General features: G+C 42.3%; 1 protein-coding gene across 4 annotated transcripts in view; it reads left to right on the top strand.

The window, feature by feature from the left end:
• CAPN7 (calpain 7) overlaps window positions 1-19896 on the top strand; it is a 154261-nt gene that overhangs the window by 111878 nt on the left and 22487 nt on the right. For 3 of the 4 annotated variants that reach the window (XR_011556772.1, XM_070726933.1, XM_070726934.1), the window contains 6 exons: window positions 813-957; window positions 3954-4053; window positions 5413-5548; window positions 7222-7297; window positions 16226-16371; window positions 17127-17189. Coding sequence is in view for 3 of the 4 variants with exons in the window: in XM_070726933.1 (XP_070583034.1) it covers window positions 813-957; window positions 3954-4053; window positions 5413-5548; window positions 7222-7297; window positions 16226-16371; window positions 17127-17189 (666 nt within the window). In the remaining variant the exon portion in view is untranslated. The remainder of the gene's footprint in view (window positions 1-812; window positions 958-3953; window positions 4054-5412; window positions 5549-7221; window positions 7298-16225; window positions 16372-17126; window positions 17190-19896) is intronic. The other variant, XM_070726935.1, reaches the window with a different exon arrangement.

Raw genomic sequence — 19896 nt, 5'->3', positions numbered from 1 at the left:
TATCACCTATAAAGCCCTTCATGGCATCGGACCAGAATACCTCTGAGACTGCCTTCTGCCGCACAAATCCCAGCAACTGATTAGGTCCCACAGAGTTGGCCTTCTCCGGGTCCCGTCGACAAAACAATGCCATCTGGCGAATAGCCTTCTCTGTGGCGGCCCCCACCCTCCTTGCCTTTCGCAAACTCCTAAAAACCCATCTTTGCCACCAGGCATGGGGAAGTTGATTTCCCCTGGCCGTTTTGTTTTATGTTTGGTTTGTTTGGTTGTATGAGTGTTTTTAAATTAAGAGTTTTAATTGTTTGGCTGTTTTTAATTATTGGATTTGTACTTTGTATTCTTGTGAGCCGCTCTGAGTCTTCAGAGAGGGGCAGCATACAAATCTAATAAATAATAATAATAATAATAATAATAATAATAATAATAATAATAATAATAAAAAATAAGGTTGAGAGGTAAACAACATAGCAGAGGCGAAACCTTGAAAAGAAAAATGTAAAAAACATCACCCCTGCTTTTTGTGATATCCTGTGTCCACTTCATATCCCTCATATGACTCCTCCATGGCCCTTCTTGTCTGTGGTGGTTGAATTCTTTCAAATACAAAGAATGGTTGATTTCAGGTATTGCAATATAATGCTATTAAAAATCTTATTTTACTAGGTTATTTTAGGAATTTAATTGCAGAGAGAGAAAAACAAGATAAACATCTATTTTACTCCATGATTAATAAAATTAATGACATTTAACTTATTTTCTTTATTCTCAAAAAGAAATGTATTATAAAGTCATATTTTGTATCTCTTTTTCAGGGACTTCGCTTCCTCCAGTTGAAAAATCCTTGGAGCCACCTACGTTGGAAAGGAAAATACAGTGAAAATGATCTCAGGAGCTGGACTCCTGAACTTCAGAGATACTTAAACTTTGATCCCAGAACAGCTCAAAAAATAGACAACGGTAAAAGATCAGTATGATTTTTGAAGGGGGAAAAACGGCTACAAATGATTTGTTTTCCTGTGGTCCAAGAGAAAAACTGCAAAGAGAGCAGAGGAATCACAACTCTCATCAATCTGAAATAGGATTAGTATCAAGGATGGTCTTTTGCAAGACAGTAAAGCAGAGTTGAATGAATGATCAATGAATGATCATTGAATGAATCTTCTGCTCACTAACAATTTAGAATCCTCTTGCAGGACTAAAAGGCTGTTAATGACAGATTGTTAATGTTACAGACTAATGCATGTTTACCGGAGATGAACATCGCTGAAGTAGTGATGTTAACATTGGAATAATTGTGAATAAGAAATTGTAACTTCAAAGAACAGTTTTATCTGGATGAAGTTGTTGATTGGGTGGGTGAAGTTAACCACCTTCACTGGGCATTTTAAGTTTGGCAGAAGAAAGGCAGAAAGTGAGAGCCAGTGTATTTTACCAGTGTATTTTATCATTTATCATACTTACAGTGGGGGTAAGGGGATATTTAATCAGACATCAAGTGTGCAAGTTCTTCCACTTAAAAAGATGAGAGGTCTGTAATTGGCATCATAGGTAGACCTCAACTATGAGAAACAAAATGAGAAAACACATCCAGAAAATCATATTGTCTGATTTTTAACAAATTTATTTGCAAATTATTGTGGAAAATAAGTATTTGGTCACCTACAAACAAGCAAGGTTTCTGGATCGCACAGATCTGTAACTTCTTTAAGAGTCTCTTCTGTCCTCCACTCATTAGTAATTACACCTGTTTGAACTTGTTATCAGTATAAAAGACACCTGCCCAGAACCTCAAATAGTCACACTCTAGACTCCACTATGGTGAAGACCAAAGAGGTGTTGATGGACATCAAAAACAAAATTGTAGTCCTGCACCAGACTGGGAAGACTAAATTTGTAATAGGCAAGCAGCTTGGTGTGAAGAAATCAACTGTGGGAACAATAATTAGAAAATGGAAGACATACAAGACCACTGATAATTTTCCTCGATCTGGGGCTCCATGCAAGATCTCAAACCATGAGATCAAAATGATCACAAGAACTGAGCAAAAATCCCAGAGCCACTAGGGGAACCTAGTGAATGGCATGCGGAGAGCTGGGACCAACGTAACAAAGGCTACCATCAGTAACACTACGTTGCCAGGGATTCAGTTCCTGCAGTGTCAGATGTGTCCCCCTGCTTAAGCCAGTACATGTCCGGGGCTATCTGACGTTTGCTAGAGAACATTTGGATGATCCAGAAGAGCATTGGGAGAATGTCATATGATCAGATGAAACCAAAGTAGAATTGTTTGGTAGAAACACAACTCCTCGTGTTTGGAGGAGTAAGAATGCTGAGCTGTATCCAAAGAACACCATACCTACTGTGAAGCATGGGGATGGCAACATCATGCTTTGGGGCTGTTTCTCTGCAGAGGGACCAGGACAACTGATTCGTGTACATGAAATAATGACTGGGGCCATGTATTGTGAGATTTTGAGTGCAAACCTGTCAGCAAGGGCACTGAAAATGAAACGTGGCTGTGTCTTTCAGCATGACAATGATCCCAAGCACACCGCAAAGGTAATGAAGGATTGGCTTCATAAGAAGCATTTCAAGGTTCTGGAGTGGCCTAGTCAGTCTCCAAATCTTAACCCTATAGGAAACCTTTGAATGGAGTTGAACATCCGTGTTGCCCAGCAACAGGCCAGAATATCACTGCTCTTGAGGAGATCTGCATGGAGGAATGGGCCAACATACCAGCAACAGTGTGTTCCAACCTTGTGAAGACTTACAGAAAACGTTTGACCTCTGTCATTGGCAACAAGGAATATATAACAAAGTATTGAGATGAACTTTTGTTATTGACCAAATACTTATTTTCCACCATAATTTGGAAATAAATTTGTTAAAAATCAGACAATGTGATTTTCGGGACGTGTTTTCTCATTTTGTCATTGAAGTCTACCTATGATGTCAATTACAGGCCTCTCTCATCTTTTTAAGTGGGAGAAGTTGCATAATTGATAGCTGACTAAATACTTTCCCCCCCCACTGTATGTATGTGTGACTGGGGAGTTCACAATGTGATTTGGGGCTAGTCCTGCTTTTGTTCATCCTATTTTATACTTGCTAATTTCATAGATTTAGAGTGAAATATAAATATAGGAAATAACACAATGTAAGAAATGAGTGATGATTTTGCTTTATTAAAAATTGGAATATCTGTTCATCAGTTTTAAAAGATCTTGATAAAATTACAAATAATTTCTGCAATTGTAAAAACAAAACCAATACAGAAATGCATAGTATTTAACTACTAAACTGAAACCTATTGCCACTTTTTAAAAGTATTATAAAATAAACTTTATTTACAAACACAACACATACAAGAGAAACAAAACATTAAAATGAGAAAATTGGACAATTTGTGACGTGCTTGTAATACAATTCTGATAGTGCTTCTTTTCTATTACACAAGTCATATTTACATAATATACACCAAGTCTTAGCAGTGATCTTAATCAGGTATATCTTTCTTTTTTATTCCCTTTTATATCCAAACCTCTGACCTTTACCCTGCAAGTTTTCTACTTCTTATTGACTCTCTTTTTCTTTTTCCTTTTCCTCTTTCCCCCCATCCAATCATAAAACTTATCCCAACAGTTAATAAATTCTTCCTCATCTCTATTTTTTATTTCCTTATTCCTATTGCCACTTTTGAATAGGTGGAAAATTGTAAGCTACTTTGATTTAGGAACTTCTCTGTACTAATATATAATACAGTCTTACAATAATGTGCATACGTTCTGGGTGTTTATTTCATTGAATTCTGTGGAACTTTGAGTAAAAATGCCCAATATTGTAGTATCTTTAGTCCTTTTTTCCTACTGTTTAATCATTTAATATTCAATCATTGGTATTGGATGATATGTCATTGGAAAAATAATTAAAACAGTTTTATGTTTTTATATAGGAATTTTCTGGATTGCTTGGGAAGACTTATACAAGCATTATGATGTTATTTATTTGAGTTGGAATCCAGGTCTTTTTAAGGAATCCACCTGCATTCACAGGTTTGCCCAATAAAAAAGGATATAAAATGTTTATTCTTGTATATTTATTGCAGAGTGTAGAGATGGAAGTAGCAAGCATGTTATTGACTTTCCTTCACCTAATATTCAAGTATTAATCTGTGATGCCTTTCTTTACATAAAGAAAGAATAAATGATTCATGTACAAGTTGTTGAAAAGTGACACTTTTTGAGCATTTATAAGCTAAGACTTGTACAGTACATCTACAGTTTTTGCTTTATGCCAGGCTTCATGTTATGAGCCCCAATTAAGTCTGAAGTGTAAATTCAAACCACACACTGTTGTAAAGTAAACAAAGAGTCGGTTTATCAAAAGAAAATATTTTATACACGCTCTTTAATCAGCAAAGTGCTCTCCCACAAACTACAATCCTGGAATCCTGTGAAAAGCAAAAACAAAAGAAGAGCAGATAAAGGCAGCTATGAAGATGTCACAGCCACCCCCTTCAATAGTCCTCAAGCTGTACTTAACTGTAAAATATTCAAAAAGTCCTGGTAAATCCTGGAGCAGTCCAAAATCAAACAGCACTCATCTCTCACCAAACGGATAATCTCCCATGCACGCTCTCAGCAATGCTGGCAATTTATCAGCAGCCCCATTAGCCTAATTCCCCCAGCCACAGGTGTTCTCCCTTATTTTCTATAATACTTGCGCAGTTGTTCCCTTCTCGTCATAAACCTGTGCCTGCGAGCATCTATGAATCCTTCTTCCTCTGAATCGAATGATGATTCACTAATGGGGTCATTAGCTAATGGGCTGCCTGTAATTACCTCATCATCCGATCCTGCTTCACTCCCAGAATCTGCCCTTGACACAGAATCCTCACTGTCCGAAGCTTTTGGCAGCAAAACCGGTCCCTGATAACGTGAGGATTCTCCCAAACCAACACCCACAGTCCTCGCAGCAGGAACTGGCCCAGAGCCAACCACAACAATTTCTCCCTAGTATTTCATGCTAATTTGCAAGAGCAAATTAAGAGCAACTGGTAGCTTTCATGAAAAGTAATTTATTTATTTATTTATTTATTCAATTTTTATGCCGCCCTTCTCCTTAGACTCAGGGTGGCTTCCAACATGTTAGCAATAGCACTTTTTAACAAAGCTAGGCTATTGCCCCCACAATCCGGGTCCTCATTTTACCCACCTTGGAAGGATGAAAGGCTGAGTAAACCTTGAGCCGGTGATGAGATTTGAACCGCTGACCTTCAGATCTACAGTCAGCTTCAGTGGCCTGCAGTACAGCACTCTACCTGCTGCGCCACCCCGGCTCAATTATATTTGTTGATTGCAATTTTTTTTAATACACAGGACTCTATTTCTGTTTTTCTCTTTTTTGAATAGTACCTGGGATGCAGAACAGGGTCCTGTTAAAGATGCTTACAGTTTGGCTAATAATCCACAGTACAGGCTGGAGATTCAGTGCCCACAAGGTGGTGCTGCAGTCTGGGTTCTACTCAGTCGACACATTACCAACAAGGTATTCATCATTTTTCCAAATTACTTGTAAGGGAAGCAAAATGCAGCTCTAAGATATGGGTGTTCTTTATGACAATTGAACTACCAGAAGTATATCTGAAATATTAAAAACATATTAGATGTATACAGTGTTCCCTCGATTTTTCCGGGTTCGAACTTCGCGGAACGGTTTTTTAAAAATATTAATTAAAAAATACTTCGTGGTTTTTCCCCCTATACCGCGGTATTTCCCGCCCGTTGACGTCATATGTCATTGCCAAACTTTCGTCTGCCTTTAAAAAACATTTTTTAAAATAAACTTTAATAAATAAACATGATGAGTAATAATCTAAATGGTTGCTAAGGGAATGGGAAATTGTAATTTAGGGGTTTAAAGTGTTATGGGAAGGCTTGGGATACTGTTCATAGCCAAAAATAGTGCATTTACTTCCGCATCTCTACTTCGCGGAAATTCGACTTTCACCGGCGGTCTCGGAACGCATCCCCCGCGAAAATCGAGGGAACACTGTATCCATCTTCCACAAGTTGCCGTGTTCTTATATCTGATCACACAACACTGTACAATCACAGTGATACCTCATTAACTGCTTTGCAAACTAGACATGACTAGAAAATATGGTAGATTTGGAAGGTCTGAAACAATATTTATTTGTTTGTTTGTTTGTTTATTTATTATTTCAATTTATAGGCTGCCCTTCTGATATACTTAGAGTGGTGTACAAAATTAAAAACAAAGATACAAAATTTAGGACCCCCAAAATAAAAAAATGCTCATCCATCTCTGAATCATAACTAGCGGCTGGGGAATGATGTCATAGCTCAACAGCCCCAAACGTGCTGGCAAAGCCATATTTTTAAGGCCTTTCAAAAGGCTGGGAGGGTGGGGGCAGTGCAAATCTCTAGGGGGAGTTAGTTCCATAGGGCCAGAGCTGCCACAGAGAAGGCTCAACCCTGCAGCCCTGCACAGTTATATTTAGGGAAGCCCTATTATGACATAGGGATGTTCTTCTTAAAATGACCCTCAGCAGGGATTCTTTGAAGTTCACGATAAAACTAATAATCCAAGCATAAAATATTGCCCAGTCTAAAGAAAAAGGCTGCCTCCTGCAGTAGCTTCCATTACTAGGGTCCACAGTCAGCTGTACCAATGGAGATCAGAAGTCTAAGTCCCAAGATTCTCAAAAGTCCCAAGAGAAAGGAGGACCATGCATGCTGAGGGTCTTCCAATTGTCCTCAGTTTTCCAAGGTTATAGATTGTTCCCCCCAAATAAACCAGCCTTAGTTCTCCTCTCCATGCCTGGTTGTCATCCAGCTGCTCCAGCTGTTCTCCTCAGCGCCCAACTGCTCTCACCAGTCAGCATCCGTACTATGCTGGCTGTCACCTGTGGTGTTATCTTTGGTGCTTTCACTGGTCAGGAACCCCCGGCGTCCTCAGCAAGCTCTCCAAATGCTGATTAGTGCGTTCCCAGCAAGCCTCTGATTAGTGCGTTCTCGGCAAGCCTCTTCAGGCACCGTCCAAGACGCCGACCATTCTCACCTGTTGGCATCCAGGCAAGCCACTTAAGCTGCCATAATGTACAAAAGGAAGAATGTTGAAGGAAATCATGATCATAAATAGTATATACATATTTGGTTTGGAGGATTAAAGTAATTTTTGTAATCACTTTACTATAGGATGACTTTGCACACAACCGAGAATTCATCACAATGGTGGTCTATAAAACTGATGGGAAAAAGATATACTACCCTGGTATGTATATTACAGTTTTCTCTCCTTTACATAATCAAGAAGATTTGTTGTTGAAAAAAATAGGAAATGTGGACATAACTTTTCTGTGAGAAATATGTTTGCTAACCACAACATCCACTAGGACTAGAGCAGGAGTCAGTAACTTGCGGCTCTTCTGGCCCTCTACTGCAGCTCCATGTTGGCTGATCGCAACACTGGCTGGCCCTGCCCTTACTAGCCTAGTCACTCCTCGCCTGACCTGAGAAAGTAAGGGCAATATCAGGTGATGGAGACTTACTCAATATCCCAGAGAGGAAGCAAAACACCCTGTATTTGCCTTTGTGCAGCAACAGCATTCTGCCTTCATCATGGTACATTTGTGCTCAAGGCAGTTCTCACCTCCCGCTGCTTTGTGCTCAGAGCTATAAGCTCCTTTGGGCTCAGAGCTATTGCTGCCTCGATGGCCTGCCTGCTGCTCTCACAGTTCCTTGCACAGCACAGTGAAATTTAGCACGTTTCACAATAGGGGAGGCAGAGTCCCCTTCTTCTCCTGGAGCGTTTTACGATGTGGACCCTCAGCACGACTCTGCCCCACTCACCAACAGCAGCAGCGTTAGTGACAGAGAGAGAAAAGAGACACACAGAGATACACAGTGAGAGATGGAAAGAGAGAAATAAAGAGAGACAGAAGGGAGGGGGGCAAAGACACACACACTCAGAGAGAGAGAGAGAGAGAGAGAGAGAGAGAGAGAGAGAGAGAGAGAGAGAACAACACACCCAAGGTCGACTGTTGCAAGAGGTGGTTATGAGGAGGGGATGAGGTGGGTTGGGTTGGGCTGGGTACAGCAAATAATTTAACAACCAGTTCTTTGCCTTAATGACTGATCAGGTAGGGGCCATGTGACTGGGTGGAACTCCCATCCAGTCACACCAGTTGTTAAATTATTGGTTTCCATTGTTTTCTTTTCAGTGGGAAATGGGTGCAAATGGCTCTTTGAGTGTTTAAGGTTGCAGACCCCTGGACTAGAGGAATGTCAAAAAAGGCAAGATGATGGCCACAGCAGCACATGGACAGAAAAATTAATGGCACAGGGATCATAACCTCATCCACCTTAAAATATATTTTCATTGATTTCTTAAATTGAAGATATGGACTAGAAATGTAATACCTGCCTATCTCCATGTGTTGATGCAGATAATTTATTCTCCAGTGCACTACTACGGAGAGTCCAACATGGGTGATTCTTCAGCCTTATTGGAAGGGACTGAGTTAAAAATGAGCATAAATAACAGGTCCCACCCCTTGCTGCCCTTAGTCTTAAAAACTCAGTCATAGTGAAGGGACGCATGAGTTTTCTCTCCTATGACTTTCCTTAGTCTGAATTAAATTTAATTTCTCTTTAATAGTCTATGGTTGAAATCCTTACTAATAATTTTCCTTTTCTCCTTTCGTTATAGAAACAGCGATTTGACTAGACTTACCATCGCTCTGAGGAGTATTGTCTGCAACTTCTTTCTCGGTCGGAGCCTCTTCCCTGCACGGGTACTGCTCCAGGGGATCGGGAGTCGCAATGGTGGGGTCCCTGGCCTGTGTGGCCATACCCCCAGACCCAGCGACCGACGTAGAGGACCTGGACAGGGCCGGCCAGTGCTGAAACGGAGTGCAGAGCGGCAACGATAGGTGACAAGGAAGGAAGCCAGGATTCGAATTTCCCGCTCGACCCTGTGCCCGGTTATGTAGGGGAACCTTGAACAGTGCCGCCATCATCAGGGGCCTTTCCAACCTTCCCGGACTCTGCCACTAGATTGTGCAAGGCACCGCCAGCATAGGGAAATACCCCTTAACGGCGAACCCGGCCTGCCATAGAGTGGAAGTCTAGTCAGGACGCCACCATTTTTAGAGCATTACCTGAGGCAGTAACTTCTGCCCGCCATTTTTGGGGGCATGATTGACAGCGGTAGGCTCCAATCAGATTTAAGCCAGGATATCTTGAAAGACACAGGAAGTGGTAATACCGAAACAACGGTCACCATTTTCTTGGGGCCTCATTTTATTACAAACGCAGCTAACAAGCAGTTTTTTGTGCGATCGCAGCCCTTATTCTTCCTAAATGGCGAATTTACCCCAATAGATGGTAGCAGATCCACCCATATCAGGGGCTCCTAACCCAAAGGCCAAGGAGAAAACACACTTCTCAAAATCCAAATCTAAAAGTTCCCAAGCATCTTCTGCCCTAAAAGAAGCAGAAAAACACATCAAGGCCTTAGAACAACTAGAGGGACAACTAGAAGCAGCTCAAAGGCAGGCACCAGCACTACCAGTCCTCGCAAATATTGCAGCAGGTCAGAATCTAGGCCCTATGGTCACTTCTACCCCGCCCAGACTGCCAGAGGGAACTGGATCAGCCACAGACAGGGACTGGTCACCAGATAGATCAGTGGCTCCAGTCCTGGCAACAGAGGCCCCATTGAGACCTGAGATAGCCATGCCATCCACTTCAGTGTGGCATTATTCTACCCAGCCCTTGGCACCTTCGGCTACATTCACCCCAACAGCAGCAGAGGCTCCACTCTTCCCCAGACACATGGCATCGCATGTCCCCAGCCATACAGGACATGATTGCCTCAGCATACACACATGATATCGCTGCGGGGGTTCAGCAATACTCAATATCTGCTGCCCCTCCTCCACCTCAACCTTCACCCTCAACGCACAGAAATATCTGCGTGGCCCCAATACCCCCATCTCCTGTGCATGACTCCCTGCATAAGGGCTCAGGGCTGAGAGATCCTGGTTCAGAGCCAAATGGTTGTTTATCAGAAGATGAGAAAACACCTCCAGAACCACCAGCCTTCACAGGTCTTTTGAGACCATGCTTGTTTTGTATTCTCCTTAACAAAGCAAAACAGATGGTTGCTCTAGGCACGGCAGATAAAGCAGTAAACCCAACAACGGGCATCCAACCTGCCACAAGACTTTTCACTGAACCTCAGAAGGATTCGGACTATATACCCTCCTCGCAGTTGTTGCTTGACAACATTAAGAAACCATGGGAACACCCAGCGGGAGCCCTATGCCCAACAGCCTCAGAGTGCAAGTTTTATACATGCGACTCAGAGATGGAGAATTTGCTACAATTTCCTATCATCGACACTCCAGGAGCAAGCCTGGCATCCAATGCACTAGTCCCATCAGACATGGCTGATGGCTTAAAACTAGATGACCGTAGAGCTGAAGGTTTGATTAAAAAATCCCACCAGATGACGGCATGGGCTCTAAAGGCGGCTTCAGCCTCATCATTTTTCAACAGGGCATCAATCCTTTGGCTTCAGGACATACTCACGAAACTGGGACTGGAGGATGGCCGCCTGAGGCAAGATATCAACAAACTTCTAGCAGCAGCCGAATTCTTGATGGACGCCACACTATCGGCAGCCAGATTTTTTTCGCGAGCCTTGGCTATGAACCTGTCCTCCCGCCACCTCCTTTGGCTCCGCACTTAGCAAGTGGATGCCAAGTCTAAATGGTGCCTGGCCTCAGCTCCCTTCAATGGGTCCAAACTGTTCAGTGAGTCTCTAGGTAAGGTTCTCATTGAGGACAAAGACAAAAAGAAGATTCTGCCTAAAATATATAGGCACCATGATTGGCACCCAACTCCATATTTTAGATGGCAGCCCTTTCGGCTGGAAGCTTCCTCGACTGCACCCCCAGCCAGCAGGCCATATACCCAGGATCCTATAACCAGTTCTCTTATAGATCTGATAGGAGCAACTTCGGAGACAGAAACAGACAATTTCAACAATCCAGAAAGCCTTTCAGAGGATCTAATAGGGGAGGCTATTTACCATTTGCTGGAAATTGGCGCTATCGTGAAAGTCCCCATACAACAAGGAGTCCAGGGGTATGACTCCATAGTGTTCATAGTCCCCAAGGCTTCAGGCGGCTGCCACCTCATATTCAACCTCAAACAGTTAAACATCTATGTGCGTTAAACACAGTCCTCTCATCGATTCATAAAAGAGACTGGCTAACGTCCATAGATTTGAAAGAGACATACCTGTACCTATCGGTTCTTCCGGAACACAGGAAATTCCTAAGATTTTGCTTTGAGAATTACTCAATACAAGGCCATGCCCTTTGGCCTGTCTTCAGCCCCAAGAACGTTCACAAAACTCCTGGATGTTCTGATGGCAGACCTCAGAATCCATCCATTATACCTGATGGCATATTTGGACGACATTATTATACTGTCCAGCAACCCCCACCAAGCACGGAACGACTTAGCAGAGACCATCAGGATGCTAGAAGCCCACGACTTCACGGTCAATTACCAGAAAAGCCATTTGACACCAACCAGGTGCCTACCACATCTGGGCACCAACATCGATACCATGACCGGCAAGGTGTTACTGTCCACCGAGCGCCAGAACAAGATCAGAGACATGGTATCTGACCTACAACGTAGGAGAAAAGTTCCACTAACCTTCCTTTCCCAGCTGCTGGGGATGTTTATATCTTGCATAGACATTGTTCCCTGGACCAGGCTCCATGCCAGACCCCTTCAGTGATTCTTAATTCCCTTCCAAAAGGGGCGAACCAGCCACTCTCGCAGACCCGTATCAATTACGACAGAAGTGCACCGATCGCTCTCATGGTGGAGGTCCTCAGCACTCCAACAGGGTTCACCGTTCCTACTACATCAGGAGGTGACAATAACAACAGATGCGAGTCTTTCGGGCTGGGGTGCCCATTCCACTTCACGGATGGCCCAGGAGTTGTGGACCCCAGAGGAACTCTCAAACCCCAACATCAACCTTTTAGAGCTCTGAGCAGTCTACTTAGCGCTACGGAACTTCACTTCACTGGTGGAAGGGTAGCATGTACTTATCCTAACAGACAATGTAGCCATATGGACCCACATCAACCACCAAGGGGGTATGTGATCGGGCTGCCTCATGCTGGAAACTCACAACCTATTCAAATGGGCAGAACGACACCTCGCCTCTTTGAGAGCTGAACACATCTCCGGCATCTCGAATGCTCAGGCAGATTGGCTGAACCGGATGACTATCGACCCAGTAGAATGGAGCCTGAACCCAGATCTGTTCCAGGATGTCATCCATAGATATGGGAGGCCAGAAGTAGATCTTTTTGCAACACATCTCAACAACCAACTGCCAAGATTTTTCTCCCATTTCCCAATACCAGGAGCGGAGCAGATGAATGCGCTACTCTGCCCGTGGCCAGAGGGACTACTTTACGCCTTCCCGCCGGTGTGCCTGATCCCAAGAGTGATAAGCAAACTACTACAGGAGCGAGCAGAGGTCCTCCTAGTAACTCCATACTGGCCCAGGCACCCATGTTTCACCAATCTGACGGACCTGTCAATCTCCCCTCCTTGGCACATCCCATGCCACCAGATATCATTGACACAGGGGTTCGTATCACATCCAGACCCCCAGTGGTGGAAGCTTGCCGTATGGCACTTGAGGGGAATAGACTAAGGAGGGAGCGAGTGCCAGAAAAGGTCATCAACACCATTCAGGCATCATGGAGACCATCTACAACTCGAATTTACCAAGCCGCCTGGGCAGTATACTGCACCTTCTGCAGAACACAGAACTTCGACCCACAGTCCCCTCGGTGGTTCAACTGTTGTCATTCCTACAAACAGGCCTGGACAGGGGCCTAGCACCTAATACCCTGCGCAGACAGGTGGTGGCCATAGCCACCATCCTCAAAACTAACTTTTCTCAACCCATTTTGCATCACCCGTGAGTGAGGGATTTCATCAGGGGAGCAGCCAATATACGGCCCCCAAAAATACATCGCTTCCCAACATGGGACTTACCTCAAGTACTGCAGGCCCTCATTGCCCCCCCTCCCTTATTCGAGCCTCTACACAAGGCTCCGCTATGCCTATTATCCCTTAAGACAGCATTTTTAGTAGCCATCAGAAAATTAAGTGTCAGAGTTATCGGCTCTGTCAATCAAACCAGACTTGTGTGTCTTTCACCCAGACATGGTGGTACTACGCTTAGACCCTTCTTTCTTTCCCAAAGTCAACACAATCTTCCATCAAGCACAGGAAAGTACCCATGGGTCACACTCATTGGAATTGAAATGGCATAAACTCAATGTACGACATGCCCTAAAAATCTACATCAGATGCATGAGTACATTTAGAAAGATGGAATCCCTATTTGTGTCCTATTTCCCACCATCCATGGGATCTAGAGTCTCACCTAGGATAGTTAGCCACTAGATCAGTGCCTGTATCATCACAGCATACAAATCAGGTTCCACATCACTTCCGAAGGGCATCACGGCCCACTCCATGAGAAGTGCAGCCACATCAGCAGCATGGGCAACACAAGCACCGATCAAGGACATTTGTCACGCGGCAACCCGGGCCGCTCCTAATACTTTCATCAAACATTACTATCTGGATGCACACGCTTCGGCTGAAGCATCATTCGGACGCAAAGTGCTGCAGAGGGTGTGCGAAATTCCTGCGCCACTGATCCAGCCTGTTCCTGCCCTAGTTAATTAAGCTTGGGTATATCCCATGTTGGACTCTCCGTAGCAGTGCAGTGGAGAAGAACTGTTGAACTTACCTGAACGGTCTTCTCAATGCACTGCAAGGAGAGTCCAAACCCTCCCGACCATTTGGCCCAGGGGCACAGTTCTCCTTGTCTTAGTTTGCTTAAATGTTTAATAATGGTTAATAAAAGTTTTTGGTTTACTTACACTATGACTTCGTTTTTATTATAAACTGACCCAGGGCAGTCTATAATAAGGGCAGCAAGGGGGCAGGGCCTGTTATTTATGTCAATTTTTAACTCAGTCCCTTCCAATAAGGCTGAAGTATCACCCATGTTGGACTCTCCTTGCAGTGCATCAAAGAAAGGTAAGTTCAACAGTTCTTTTAGAAATTTAAGAGTGCTTTAGAGTGCTGTATTTATGTTGCCTCACTACAGTGCCGTAGTAGAATATTAATTTAGTAATTATTTTAATAAGAGTAATTTCAGATAGAATAGAATAGAATTTTTATTGGCCAAGTGTGATTGGACACACAAGGAATTTGTCTTGGTGCATATGCTCTCAGCGTACATAAAAGAAAATATACATTTGTCAAGAATCATGTGGTACAACACTTAATGATTGTCATAGGGGTCAAATAAGCAATGAAGAAGCAATATTAATAAAAATCTTAGGATATAAGCAACAAGTTACAGTCATACAGTCAACATGGGAGGAAGTGGGTGATAGGAATGATGAGAAAAACTAGTAGAATAGAAGTGCAGATTTAGTAGAAAGTCTGACAGTGTTGAGGGAATTATTTGTTCAGTAGAGTGATGGCGTTCGGAAAAAACCTGTTCCTGTGTCTAGTTGTTTTGGTGTGCAGTGCTCTGTAGCGACGTTTTGAGGGTAGGAGTTGAAACAATTTGTGTCCAGGATGTGAGAGGTCAGTCAATATTTTCCCCGCCCTCTTTTTGACTCGTGCAGTATACAGGTCCTCAATGGAAGGCAGGTTGGCAGCAATTGTTTTTTCTGCCATTCTGATTATCCTCTGAAGTCTGTGTCGGTCCTGTTGGGTTGCAGCACCAAACCAGACAGTTATAGAGGTGCAGATGACAGACTCAATTATTCCTCTGTAGAACTGTATCAGCAGCTCCTTGGGCAGTTTGAGCTTCCTGAGCTGGCGCAGAAAGAACATTCTTTGTTGTGCTTTTTTGATGATGTTTTTGATGTTAGGTGACCATTTTAGGTCTTGAGATTTGATAGAACCTAGAAATTTGAAGGTCTCTACTGTTGATACTGTGTTGTCTAGTATTGTGAGAGGTGGAAGGATGGAAGGGTTTCTCTTAAAGTCTACCACCATTTCTACGGTTTTCAGTGTGTTCAGTTCTAGATTGTTCTGGTCACACCACAAGGATAGTTGTTCAACTTCCCGTCTGTATGCGGATTCATCATTGTCTTGAATGAGTCCGATCACTGTTGTATCATCTGCAAACTTCAGTAGTTTAACAGATGGATCGTTTGAGATGCAGTCATTAGTGTATAGAGAGAAGTGGTGAGAGTACACAGCCTTGGGGGGCACCTGTGCTAATTGTACATGTATCTGATGTGATTTTTCCTACCTTCACCTGCTGTTTCCTGACTGTTAGGAAGCTTGTGATCCACTTACAAGTGTGTTCAGGTACCGCTAGCTGATTTAGTTTGGTTAAGAGAATGTCCGGTACGATGGTATTGAATGCTGAACTGAAGTCCACAAAGAGGACCCTAGCGTAGGTCATTGGAGATTCAAGATGTTGAAGGATGTAGTGTAGAGCCATATTAATAGCATCATCTGTTGATCTATTTGCTTGGTATGCAAATTGCAGGGGGTCTAACTGGATCCGTGATGGTTTTCAAGTGAAACATCACTAGCCTTTCAAAGGTTTTCATAACTACAGATGTTAGAGCAACTGGTCTGTAGTCATTCAGTTCCTTAATGGAGGGCTTCTTCAGCACTGGGATGATAGTCGAGCGTTTGAAGCAGGAAGGAACATAGCACAACTCTAGTGATTTGTTGAAGATTTGGGTGAAGATGGGGGCCAATTGGTCAGCACAGACTTTTAAGCAAGAAGGAGTTATCTTGTCTGGGCTTGGTGCTTTTCCAGGCTTCTGTCTGAGAAATAGATCTTTCACTTCCTTTTCTGTGATCACTAGGGGTTGTAAACACAATGGGATGGGTTCAGTTGTAGAAGATTTGGCTGTTGTTGGTGTGTCTGGGATGGAGGTTGTGCAGATAAATGGTTGAGGTTTCTTTTCAAACCTGCAGTAGAACACATTCAGGTCATTTGCCAATTGCTGATCTCCTTCAGCTTGGGAAGGTGGTTTGCTGTAACAGGTTGGTCTATTCTAAATAATTTTTAAACATAAATGTACTTTTTCTTTTTTAGCTGATCCTCCACCATACATTGATGGGATTAGAATCAATAGTCCCCACTATCTAACCAAAATAACACTCACTTCTCCAGGAATTCACACATTTACACTTGTGGTTTCTCAATACGAAAAACAGAACACAATTCATTACACCCTGAGGGTAAGTGTAAAATATTAATTGAAAATCATTAGTACTGCCAAATGTTTAACTTCCATGATGCCCATTCTGGAAAAATCATGTGTATATAATAAGCTTGATAATAACCATCAGTCTTTCACTGATTACCATCAAAATCTATAGTGACTTTGTTTTCATTTCTTCGGGCTCTGTAGTGTGAAAGCATGAGAAATGCCACAAATTTAAGTTTCATGAAAACATTACCAAATAAAGGTTTGTGGATTGGAAATATAGAAATTTTTGTATCTTGGGTATATAAAATCCTACTGCCAACTTTAAGGAGAATTTTCAGCTGTAATTCTATTCCATCAAGTTGTTTTATTTGAGATAATTACTTCCTTTGCATAAAAAATAGGTCATAACTATGTTGGATACTAGGGCATCTGGAGTACCAGAAGAAGATTACTACAGATTAAAACTTATTACTCATTTAGCTATCATGGATACAAAATACCTAATTTCTTTTGAAATATTTTAATGAGCATTATGTTTATTTTAAAAATAAGGTTTCCCCATTATTTTCATATGTTCACCCCCCCAAAAAAAAAATTATATAAATATATTTTAGAAAGTTAATATTTGTACAAAAACTGTATAATAATATGGCTGTTCAGTGAGAAGAAATCAAAATGTATAGTTCCATTCAGTTCCAGCCTTGCATGTTTTCTCAGTACATTTTCTTTTTCTTGATAGTATGAATCATTCTGGGTTAAAGATTAATTTCTTCTTGATCTTAGGTGTATTCAGCTTGCAAGTTTACTTTTTCTAAGATTCCAACACCATATGCTGTATCAAAAAGGGTAAGAAATAGTTAAATTCTGTAGTTAAAATTTAGCTACCACTTATATATAAATATTAGTTATCTATAGTCTGTTCTGTCTGGCCAGCTCAATCAATTAGAAAGCAACCCACACACACTGGAAACATTCATTCGAAGCAAAAGGATGATTATTACACAAAAGTCCAGCAATAAATAAATAACTCTAAAGCATTTTCAGGCTGACAGCATTTCCGTGTACGAAACATAGATAATACTCCGGGATGCATGCCAGCTAAAGGTATAAATCTTCACTAATTAACTGTGTCTGATATTTATCACTTCACTCTCACTTCACCGTTCAGAGCTTAACTATCTTCTGTCAAAACAGGAACAGAAATCCAAGAATTCAGAAACAGTCTCTTGAGGCACTATTTTCAAGTTGAACGTTGCTTACCACACTTCTCTCAGCAGCCTGTCCTATATATAAGGGTTGCCCAGAAAGTAATGCACCACATTTTCTTTTCTCAGCCTACAGTAATGGTATAAATAGTGGGTGAGGCCATTAGAACAAGGAGTGGTACAGACGGGCATATACGCCCTTGTGTCTCGCTTGAGGATGGCCATAGAACGGGATGGAGATTACATGGAAAAATAGGGAGTATAGAAGAAATATCATTCTTTCTTGTGTATAAGTTTCATTGTGTTCAATAAATAATTGTTGAAGAAAAAAATGCGCATTATTTTCTGGGCGAACCTCATATGGGGGGGGGAGTATTTAATCAGACACCAATTATGCAAGTTCTCCCACTTAAAAAGATGAGAGAGACCTGTAATTGACACCATAGGTAGACCTCAACTATGAAAAACAAAATGAGAAAACCCATCCAGAAAATCAAATTATCTGATTTGGAACAAATTTATTTGCAAATTATGGTGAAAAATAAGGATTTGGTCAATAACAAGTTTATCTCAGTACTTTGTTATATATCCTTTGTTGGCAATGACAGAGGTCAAACATTTTCTGTAAGTCCTCACAAGGTTGCCATACACTGTTGCTGGTATGTTGGCCCATTTCTTCATAAGAGATGTCCTCTAGAGCAGTGATGTTTTGGGCTGTTGCTGGGCAACATGGACTTTCAACTCCCTCCAAAGGTTTTCTGTAGGATTGAGATCTGGAGACTGGCTAGGCCACTCCAGGACCTTGAAAAGCTTCTTATGAAGCCACTCCTTCATAGCCCTGGTGGTGTGCTTGGGATCATTGTCATGCTAAAAGACGCAGTCACATTTCATTTTCAATACCCTTGCTGATAGAAGGAGATTTGCACACAAAATCTCACAATACATGGCCCCGTTCATTCTTTCATGTACACGGATCAGTCGTCCTGATTCCTTTGCAGAGAAACAACCCCAAAGCATGGTGTTGCCACCCCCATGTTCTTTGGATTGCAACTCAGCAGGAGGCACATCTGGCACTGCAGGATCTGAGTCCCTGGCAGCGTGGTGTGTTATTGATGGTAGTCTTTCTTATGTTGGTCCCAGGTCTCTGCAGATTTTTCAGTAGTCCCCCCCTGTGGTTCTGGGATTTTTGCTCACTGTTCTTGTGATCATTTTGACCTCATGGGGTACAATCTTCTTTGGAGCCCTAGATTGAGGGAAATTATCAGTGGTCTTGTATGTCTTCCATTTTCTAATTATTGCTCCCACAGTTTTTTTCTTCACATAAAGCTGCTTGCCTATTGTAGATTCAGTCTTCCCAGCCTGGTGCAGGGCTACAATTTTGTTTCTGGTGTCCTTCAACAACTCCTTGGTCTTCATAGTGGAGTTTTTTATACTGATAACAAGTTCAAACAGGTGCCATTAATACAGGTGATAAGTGAAGGACAGAAAAGCCTCTTAAAGAAATTGTCACAGGTCTGTGTAAGCCAGAAATCTTGCTTGTAGGTGACCAAATACTTATTTTCCACCATAATTTGCAGATAAATTCATTCCAAATCAGACAATGTTATTTTCTGGATGTATTTTCTCATTTTGTCTCTCATAGTTGAAGTCTACCTGTATGATGTCAATTACAGCCTTCTCTCATCTTTTTAAATTGGAGAACTTTCAAAATTGATATCTGACTACTCCCCCCCCCCCCCACTATAGATTGAGTGTGACTAAATGTCCCATAGATCTAAACGTCTAACACCTCTGCTAGAGATATATTCATGCCTGGCTCTCATTCACATTTAAGAGAGGCTCCTCAAAGTCCCCATCATCCTCAGACAAAACCCTAACTGGGGATTGTACAATCTCTGGTGGTTCCCCAGTCTCCAATTCCTCTTCACTCTTACTCTCAGATTCCGATAGTAAGAACATTGGCCTCCGATGCCAGTATTCTTCCATCTCCTGATCCTCAAAATCCATGACCAACTGAGCCAGACATTTATCCCCCACTGTAGGGCCCTTCCCCTGGGTCCATCACAGGAGATGTGGTCTGGACAGAAACTGCAAATGAATAGCATGAATCAAGTCAGAGGCTTCAACATAAATTGCATCCACCCAGGAGCAATTGTCCGTCCACCCTCCTTCCACTCGACAAGGTACTGGAACCGATCCTTGATCCATGAGAATCTCGAATGCTGGCAATCTCTGACTCAGGCAGATAATCTTGGGCACTGGGCACTGTCCAGTTATAGCTGGAATAAGCATAGCTGGAATAAGCAGCCGCAGAGGGCAGTCAAGACTTAACTGGAACCAGGAGAGAC

Source organism: Erythrolamprus reginae, chromosome Z (genome assembly GCF_031021105.1).
Source record: "Erythrolamprus reginae isolate rEryReg1 chromosome Z, rEryReg1.hap1, whole genome shotgun sequence".
Lineage (NCBI taxonomy): Eukaryota > Metazoa > Chordata > Lepidosauria > Squamata > Dipsadidae > Erythrolamprus > Erythrolamprus reginae.
Note: the sequence above shows the minus strand (reverse complement) of the source record. Positions and strands in the feature narration are given on the sequence as shown.